The 9,326-nt window shown below is 45.4% G+C and overlaps 2 protein-coding genes across 4 annotated transcripts in view; both read left to right on the top strand.

Annotated features, from left to right (window-relative positions):
• Nucleotides 1-1,911: 1,911 nt before the first annotated feature.
• On the top strand, nucleotides 1,912-3,114 carry rln3b (relaxin 3b). Of its 2 annotated transcripts, none has more exons than XM_024422788.2 (2): nucleotides 1,912-2,333; nucleotides 2,673-3,114. In XM_024422788.2, exons 1-2 carry the CDS (start codon nucleotides 2,147-2,149, stop codon nucleotides 2,966-2,968), a joined length of 483 nt encoding a protein of 160 aa, XP_024278556.2. In that variant the 5' UTR covers nucleotides 1,912-2,146; the 3' UTR covers nucleotides 2,969-3,114. The 2 variants fall into 2 exon arrangements, with proteins under 2 accessions (XP_024278556.2, XP_024278557.2); XM_024422789.2 differs by having other exon boundaries at nucleotides 1,915-2,324.
• A 610-nt stretch (nucleotides 3,115-3,724) lies between these two features.
• The window catches only part of LOC112241492 (transportin-2-like), a 31,516-nt gene continuing 25,914 nt past the window's right edge, over nucleotides 3,725-9,326 (top strand). Inside the window, exons 1-4 of one of the 2 annotated variants that reach the window (XM_042315324.1) lie at nucleotides 3,725-4,319; nucleotides 6,147-6,246; nucleotides 6,436-6,511; nucleotides 6,613-6,762. In XM_042315324.1, the coding sequence (XP_042171258.1) occupies nucleotides 6,148-6,246; nucleotides 6,436-6,511; nucleotides 6,613-6,762 (325 nt within the window). In that variant the 5' untranslated portion in view covers nucleotides 3,725-4,319; nucleotide 6,147. Of the gene's footprint in view, nucleotides 4,320-5,078; nucleotides 5,103-6,146; nucleotides 6,247-6,435; nucleotides 6,512-6,612; nucleotides 6,763-9,326 lie in introns of those variants that run through there. The other variant, XM_042315325.1, reaches the window with a different exon arrangement.

Below are 9,326 nucleotides of genomic sequence, written 5' to 3'. Positions count from 1 at the left end.
GTAGGAGACATTTCTTAAAGATCGAACACACTTGTATCCGTTTGACAGAGGTGTATTTGATTTATTTTAAACTTTTTTTTCATCGCGACAAACAATGATAGAAACAGTGTTTTTCGAATAAATGATGATTTCCGAATACATTTTGAAGGTAAGCGGTGCACGTGATGTTATTAAGTATAAAGCTCTACTCCACATGTCATTATAATGCCCTCGGCCTTCCGCTTGAAAAATGTATTTATTCAACAATAAGAACTTTTTTTTTGTTTTTTTTACAGAACAAGGATCATTTTCTTGACTTTAAAGAATACCTGGATTGCTTCACATTCCAATGATAACTGTCACCATTAAATAGTTTCAGATCATCTAGGCCTGCTTGAGTGCAAGTTACACCACGGACCATGGTGGTGATAAGTAGGCGATAAGTAGGCGATAATTAGGCGTTAAGTAGGCACATGAGAATTATTAGAATATGGCAAATTCTTGCATTCTATCCCCGCTGGCTTTTGCGGGCTCCCTGAGCCATAACATATAAATGGGCAGGGTATACAGGCGGTCGCGCAGTTTGTCTAATAGACATAACATATAAATGGGCAGGGTATACAGGCTGTCACGCAGTTTGTCTAATAGACATAACATATAAATGGGCAGGGTATACAGGCTGTCACGCAGTTTGTCTCATAGACATAACATATAGGTGGGCAGGGTATACAGGCTGTCACGCAGTTTGTCTCATAGACATAACATATAGGTGGGCAGGGTATACAGGCGGTCACGCAGTTTGTCTAATAGACATAACATATAAATGGGCAGGGTATACAGGCTGTCACGCAGTTTGTCTCATAGACATAACATATAGGTGGGCAGGGTATACAGGCTGTCACGCAGTTTGTCTCATAGACATAACATATAGGTGGGCAGGGTATACAGGCTGTCACGCAGTTTGTCTAATAGACATAACATATAGATGGGCAGGGTATACAGGCTGTCACGCAGTTTGTCTAATAGACATAACATATAGATGGGCAGGGTATACAGGCTGTCACGCAGTTTGTCTCATAGACATAACATATAGATGGGCAGGGTATACAGGCTGTCACTCAGTTTGTCTAATAGACATAACATATAGATGGGCAGGGTATACAGGCTGTCACGCAGTTTGCCTAATAGGATTATGGAAACATTTAAAACCACATCATCTTTATTTGACATAGGTTTTTGCAGGCCTGTCCACTTTCGAACTTTAAAATGTTGACAAAAATTCACCAGGAAAGATGATGGAAACATAGCTACTGTCTCCTTATCCATCCATGTCACAAGACTCACAACTAATACTCTCCACAGGACAGACATGGGGAGTTGAGTTGAGCCTGTGCTCCTGAGTATCTGTTTATGTGTCAGTGTTAGTGCATGTGTGTGCAGGTCTAACTCCTTGTTCATTTAAAACCGGAAGCAATAGCGATCCTATCCCGAGCCAGACATGATAGATAGCAGGTTCCCAAAGTTGTGACACTGGAAGCAGCCAGGAAACACTGAAAGGTCGCTGACGATTAGATTAAAGACTACACCTCTGATATGACCTTTTAACCAGGGACACCATTTTAATCGCAACCTCTTTCATTGGGACCATTGTTCTCCTAAAGGTCTCAGGTCTTAGTCATTTCTTATCTGGCTGTACTCTGAGGCCAAGGGGATGAGAGAGAGAGGGGGGAGACTTGGTCATAGTCATGGGTCTCGCCAAGTGGAACCCTATTCCCTGTATAGTGCACTACTATAGACCAGAGCCCATAGGAAATCCAATTGGCTGTGTTCAGAAGTTGTACACTACGTAGAAAACGAGGGTTCCGTAGGACGCATAAAGCTTCAGTCAGCGGTGCTGGGCTGCGCTCGCTATATAAGGGGTTCTGGGTCCGCCAAGAGAACCACACAGCACCACCGGGTGAGAGCGAAGGAGACACCGACAGAGACACACAGCACCACCGGGTGAGAGCGAAGGAGACACCGACAGAGACACACAGAGACTCACCAAACCAAGACTCACCCAACCTTCACCAGACCACTGATCCACACCTGCAGCCGGGCTGTCACTTTCAAGGCTCTTTCTCTTGGACTCCTCTTTCCTCTCTCTCCCCATCTGTCGCTCCTGATCATGTGGAAGGCTGCGGTGTTGACGTTTGGCCTGTTGGTGGCGCTGGTGGGTATGGTGCAGGCTGCAGAGGGCCACGCTAACTCTATCTACGGTGTGAAGCTGTGCGGGAGAGAGTTTATACGGGCCGTCATCTTCACCTGCGGAGGATCGCGTTGGAGGAGAGGAGTGGGCGACGCCGGTGAGATGGGTGTGTGTCTGTGAGAGACGATGTGTATGTGTACCTGTGGCTGTGGTTGTGTATGTGTGGGATTGATTGTCTATGTGTGCCTGTGTGTGTGTGTGTGTGTGTGTGTGTGTCAGTCTCTCTTGTTGTGCATGTCTAAATGTCTGTCTGCCTACGTGTCTGTTTGACTGACCGACTACTCATCTGTCTGCTACTGTGGGATCAACCATACTGAGATGTTTTCTCTCGTTCAGCACCATAGACTAATATCTAATATCAATCCTTGCAAGAGAACCAATTGTTCCTGTAGCCATTTCTTTTCTATTAAGCATTCAAATCATTTTATTTTCCTCATCCTTCCAGGTGACATCTCCATTGACGAGGAGACTGAGGCCTACAGCCCATGGAGCTCCAACGCCATCCCCGGCCTCGCCAGCAAGCAGCGTCCAGGATTGGAGGCTCAGGGCTGGGCAGGCGAGGTCAGGGAGGGGGGCTCTGCCGCTGCTGTGTTCAGTCGTTTGGCCCGCTCGCCCATCTCAGAGGAAGTGCTAGAGGCGCTGCGCAGTGCGGACAGGAAGGGGCGGGATGTCGTGGTGGGCCTCTCCAACGCCTGCTGCAAGTGGGGCTGCAGCAAGAGCGAGATCAGCTCCCTCTGTTGAGCACTACCAACACCTCTCCTTTTCATCCCTCTGTTGAGCACTACCAACACCTCTCCTTTTCATCCCTCTGTTGAGCATCCCTCCCTCCTTCCCCCTAGCCCTCCATCCCTCCTTCCATCTAGCCCTCCATCCCTCCATCCCTCCTTCCCTCCATCCCTCCTTCCCTCTAGCCCTCCATCCCTCTAGCCCTCCATCCCTCCTTCCCTCCATCCCTCCATCCCTCCACTTTTCTATCCTTCCATCCCTCCTGCTTCTTCTCCTTCTCCTGGATCATTGTGTTGATCATTTAGGGTCTCCTGACTGTGAGGGTGTAAAAAGAAAAGGTTACAAGGCAACATGAGCAAAGACATTCTTTGACCCTGCATGTATTCTCCAACCTATGTCAGTATTATGAGCAGTTTTTGTGTGTTTAGTTACTGATATGACAGTCCAATAAAGTTGTGTTTTGAAAGTGGTAATGTGTTACTCTTCACTGACATTTCTGAATGACTCTTACTTGATGTATTACAGTATCTGAAAATATTTTACCACAAATACTTTATTTCTCAACAACACTAGACTAGATCAGGATTTCCCAAACTCGGTCCTGGCCCCCCCCTGGGTGCAAGTTTAGTTTTTTTCCCTAGCAGTACACAGCCGATTCAAATAACCAAAGCTTGATGATGAGTTGGTTATTTAAATCAGCTGTGTAAGTCCTTAGGTTAAAACAAATAAATGAGTACCCAGGAAGGGCCCCAGGACCGAGGTTGGGAACCCTGGACGAGAGGACGGTTTTTGTTGTATCCACCTGCTGTTGTAACTTCCTCCTCTCGGTCTTTGGTGGTGGACTTTGACTGGCTGTCACGCACACCTGTTTAAAATATCTATCCCGCTAGGCCCACATGGCATTAAAAAGTAGACGTTTATTCCATGCCATAAAATTGTCTTTTACACTGTCTATTCACTCACTGGCAAATGTAAATAGAAATTTGACTTTGATGAAAGATTGTCTATTATATTGACCTAATTGATTTTGCAGTGTAATCACGTGTGATGTGAACAGATCGGCGATTGGGCAAAACTAATCAAGCGTGTGGAACGTTGAGCCATGTACGGAAGCCGAACAAGGACCTGCTGGTGGATTTTTGAATCTGACATGACAGCTATTTCTCACACAGAGCCAGAGCTACTTATCGCAACAGAAAGGGGGTTCGGGATAATCTCTTTGCTATAAAAACAAAGTGAGAGATCCAAACCCTTTGCTACTAAATACATCTGGATTGCATCTGCCATTCTGTAAATGCTCATTGCCACGGTACCGGTAGCTACTGCTAACAAAGCAATTACGGATCTGACAAATCGGTGCGACCAGGTAAAGGCTTTCTTTGGCGGCACTTTCAACATGAAGCTATTAGCTAGCTAGATACCCAACTAACTAGCCAATTAACCAACGTTAGCCATGTAATATGTCATTGTGTTGTCTTTATCGTTTGCACTTGGCTAGCTAACAATGTCTACACTCGTTCATTTGTTAGATGTTTATGTAGTTAGCTAGCTAACGAGCTAATGTCACTTGCGGCGAAATGCGAGGCCGTATCGGCCTACTTGCCCAAGCCGGCCAGGGACTCCCTACTTTATTAGCTAGCAAAATTGCTAACTAGCGTAGCTAGCATGCATTGCGGAGGCAAAGCTAGATTAGGTAACGTTGGCTAGTTACGTATCGGGTTTATAATGGGGACTGATTACTACTAACAAACTAGTTAACGTTAGCTAGGTATCTAAATTACTTTGTCAACGTCCGTTGATGTGCTATTTGTTTTGGTCCCAGGTCGGTTGTGAAGGTGGGCCCAGGTCGGTTGTGAAGGTGGGCCCAGGTCGGTTGTGAAGGTGGGCCCAGGTCGGTTGTGAAGGTGGGCCCAGGTCGGTTGTGAAGGTGGGCCCAGGTCGGTTGTGAAGGTGGGCCCAGGTCGGTTGTGAAGGTGGGCCCAGGTCGGTTGTGAAGGTGGGCCCAGGTCGGTTGTGAAGGTGGGCCCAGGTCGGTTGTGAAGGTGGGCCCAGGTCGGTTGTGAAGGTGGGCCCAGGTCGGGTGGGCCCAGGTCGGTTGTGAAGGTGGGCCCAGGTCGGTTGTGAAGGTGGGCCCAGGTCGGTTGTGAAGGTGGTCCTGATGCTGGTGATTAGAATGCGTTCTTTGCATTCTGACCCTTGACTGACGCGTTCTATTCTTTACCCTGCGTTCTGATGTGATGTTGGGCTAGAGAGACAACTCTGCTTGTGATGTGATGTTGGGCTAGAGAGACAACTCTGCTTGTGATGTGATGTTGGGCTAGAGAGACAACTCTGCGTTCTGATGTGATGTTGGGCTAGAGAGACAACTCTGCTTGTGATGTGATGTTGTGCTTGTGAGAGAGACAACTCTGCTTGTGATGTGATGTTGGGCTAGAGAGACAACTCTGCTTGTGATGTGATGTTGGGCTAGAGAGACAACTCTGCTTGTGATGTGATGTTGGGCTAGAGAGACAACTCTGCTTGTGATGTGATGTTGGGCTAGAGAGACAACTCTGCTTGTGATGTGATGTGTGATGTTGGGCTAGAGAGACTCTGCTTGTGATGTGATGTTGGGCTGAGAGACAACTCTGCTTGTGATGTGATGTTGGACTAGAGAGACAACTCTGCTTGTGATGTGATGTTGGGCTAGAGAGACAACTCTGCTTGTGATGTTGTTGGCTAGAGAGACAACTCTGCTTGTGATGTGATGTTGGGCTAGAGAGACAACTCTGCTTGTGATGTTGTTGGCTAGAGAGACAACTCTGCTTGTGATGTTGGGCTAGAGAGACAACTCTGCTTGTGATGTTGGGCTAGAGAGACAACTCTGCTTGTGATGTTGGGCTAGAGAGACAACTCTGCTTGTGATGTTGGGCTAGAGAGACAACTCTGCTTGTGATGTTGGGCTAGAGAGACAACTCTGCTTGTGATGTTGGGCTAGAGAGACAACTCTGCTTGTGATGTTGGGCTAGAGAGACAACTCTGCTTGTGATGTTGGGCTAGAGAGACAACTCTGCTTGTGACAGCGACACTAGTAGCAACAGAAAACTATGTAGCCGGTGGAGGCTGTAAGGAAAATGTAGAGAAACATTCAAGTTTCTCTTTCTGTGTGTGTGTGTGTGTGTGTGTGTGTGTGTGTGTGTGTGTGTGTGCGTAGGATGGAGTGGCAGCCGGATGAACAGGGTTTGCAGCAGGTGCTTCAGCTGCTGAAGGACTCCCAGTCTCCAGACACAGCCACACAGAGAGCTGTGCAGGAAGTATCCTCTCAAACACACAGCAGTGTGTCTGCGTACGAGGCAGAGAGGCTGTGTGATTGTCCTCCATACTCCATAATGTGTCTCATCGGGGTGTGAGTGAAAGATACGTCATGAATGTGTGCGGGATTGTTGTTGATTTGCCATGTTGATTGTTTTGTCAGTGAAGGGGTGTTCCTTAACAGTGTGTAGAAACTGGAACAGCTCAACCAGTTCCCAGACTTCAATAACTATCTCATCTTCGTCCTTACAAGCCTCAAATCAGAGGGTAAGTGTGTGTGTGTAAGATCTATATCAAATGGTTGCGAGCATTAGTCAGTGGTTACTAATCGTTCCCTCTTTCCTTTCAAACCACCCCCTTCTCTGTAGATGAGCCGACCCGATCTCTAAGTGGTCTCATATTGAAGAACAATGTGAAGGCCCACTACCAGAACTTTCCTCCTCTGGTCGCTGACTTCATCAAGAGGGAATGTCTCAACAACATCGGAGATCCTTCGCCCCTCATCAGAGCAACCATCGGTAAGAGAGAGAGAGAGTGTGTGTGTGTGTGTGTGTGTGCTGCAAAGTGAGTCAGGATGTGTGGGTGGTTGAGCCTTTGCAGGTACTGGTGTCAGTCTGTGGGGGAGTATGCGTTAATCAGCAAGCTGAAGTGTGTGTGTGTGTATTCAACTTTCAGTTTCAAGTTTTAATGTCACATGCAGTGAAATTCCTTCTTGCAGCTCTAAACCATCAATGCAGTTATCAATAGTAGTACTAAGAATAACAAGGAAGAACAGAAATACACAATAAATAATGTTGTGTATAAATGTGTGTATGTGCCTATTAGTTAGTGTGTGTGTGCCTATTAGTTAGTGTGTGTGTGCCTATTAGTTAGTGTGTGTGTGCCTATTAGTTAGTGTGTGTATGTGCCTATTAGTTAGTATGTGTGTGTGCCTATTAGTTAGTGTGTGTATGTGCCTATTAGTTAGTGTGTGTATGTGCCTATTAGTTAGTGTGTGTGTGTGCCTATTAGTTAGTGTGTGTGTGCCTATTAGTTAGTGTGTGTGTGTGCCTATTAGTTAGTGTGTGTGTGTGCCTATTAGTTAGTATGTGTGTGTGCCTATTAGTTAGTATGTGTGTGTGCCTATTAGTTAGTATGTGTGTGTGCCTATTAGTTAGTATGTGTGTGTGCCTATTAGTTAGTATGTGTGTGTGCCTATTAGTTAGTATGTGTGTGTGCCTATTAGTTAGTATGTGTGTGTGCCTATTAGTTAGTGTGTGTGTGTGCCTATTAGTTAGTGTGTGTGTGTGCCTATTAGTTAGTGTGTGTGTGTGCCTATTAGTTAGTGTGTGTGTGTGCCTATTAGTTAGTGTGTGTGTGTGCCTATGCCTATAGTTAGTGTGTGTGTGTGTGTGCCTATTAGTTAGTGTGTGTGTGTGCCTATTAGTTAGTGTGTGTGTGTGTGCCTATTAGTTAGTGTGTGTGTGTGCCTATTAGTTAGTGTGTGTGTGTGCCTATTAGTTAGTGTGTGTGTGTGTGCCTATTAGTTGTGTGTGTGCCTATTAGTTAGTGTGTGTGTGTGCCTATTAGTTAGTGTGTGTGTGTGCCTATTAGTTAGTGTGTGTGTGTGTGTGTGTGTGTGCCTATTAGTTAGTGTGTGTGTGTGCCTATTAGTTAGTGTGTGTGTGTGTGCCTATTAGTTAGTGTGTGTGTGTGTGCCTATTAGTTAGTGTGTGTGTGTGTGCCTATTAGTTAGTGTGTGTGTGTGCCTATTAGTTAGTGTGTGTGTGTGCCTATTAGTTAGTGTGTGTGTGTGTGTCTATTAGTTAGTGTGTGTGTGTGTGCCTATTAGTTAGTGTGTGTGTGTGTGTGTGTGCCTATTAGTTAGTGTGTGTGTGTCCTATTGGTTAGTGTGTGTGTGTCTATTAGTTAGTGTGTGTGTGTGCCTATTAGTTAGTGTGTGTGTGTGTGTGTGTCTATTAGTTAGTGTGTGTGTGTGTCCTATTAGTTAGTGTGTGTGTGTGTGCCTATTAGTTAGTATGTGTGTGTGCCTATTAGTTAGTATGTGTGTGTGCCTATTAGTTAGTATGTGTGTGTGCCTATTAGTTAGTATGTGTGTGTGCCTATTAGTTAGTATGTGTGTGTGCCTATTAGTTAGTATGTGTGTGTGCCTATTAGTTATTAGTTAGTGTGTGTGTGTGTGCCTATTAGTTAGTATGTGTGTGTGCCTATTAGTTAGTATGTGTGTGTGCCTATTAGTTAGTATGTGTGTGTGCCTATTAGTTAGTATGTGTGTGTGCCTATTAGTTAGTATGTGTGTGTGCCTATTAGTTAGTGTGTGTGTGTGCCTATTAGTTAGTGTGTGTGTGTGCCTATTAGTTAGTGTGTGTGTGTGCCTATTAGTTAGTGTGTGTGTGTGCCTATTTAGTGTGTGTGTGTGCCTATTAGTTAGTGTGTGTGTGTGCCTATTAGTTAGTGTGTGTGTGTGCCTATTAGTTAGTGTGTGTGTGTGCCTATTAGTTAGTGTGTGTGTGTGCCTATTAGTTAGTGTGTGTGTGTGCCTATTAGTTAGTGTGTGTGTGTGTGTGTGTGTGCCTATTGTGTGTGTGTGTGCCTATTAGTTAGTGTGTGTGTGTGTGTGTGTGTGCCTATTAGTTAGTGTGTGTGTGTGCCTATTAGTTAGTGTGTGTGTGTGCCTATTAGTTAGTGTGTGTGTGTGTGCCTATTAGTTAGTGTGTGTGTGTGTATTAGTTAGTGTGTGTGTGCCTATTAGTTAGTGTGTGTGTGCCTATTAGTTAGTGTGTGTGTGCCTATTAGTTAGTGTGTGTGTGCCCTATTAGTTAGTTAGTTAGTTAGTTAGTGTGTGTGCCTATTAGTTAGTGTGTGTGTGCCTATTAGTTAGTGTGTGTGTGTGTGCCTATTAGTTAGTGTGTGTGTGTGTGTGCCTATTAGTTAGTGTGTGTGTGCCTATTAGTTAGTGTGTGTGTGTGTGTGTGCCTATTAGTTAGTGTGTGTGTGCCTATTAGTTAGTGTGTGTGTGCCTATTAGTTAGTGTGTGTGTGCCTATTAGTTAGTGTGTGTGTGCCTATTAGTTAGTGTGTGT

The sequence above is a fragment of the Oncorhynchus tshawytscha genome, unplaced genomic scaffold (genome assembly GCF_018296145.1).
Source record: "Oncorhynchus tshawytscha isolate Ot180627B unplaced genomic scaffold, Otsh_v2.0 Un_contig_4173_pilon_pilon, whole genome shotgun sequence".
Lineage (NCBI taxonomy): Eukaryota > Metazoa > Chordata > Actinopteri > Salmoniformes > Salmonidae > Oncorhynchus > Oncorhynchus tshawytscha.
Note: the sequence above shows the minus strand (reverse complement) of the source record. Positions and strands in the feature narration are given on the sequence as shown.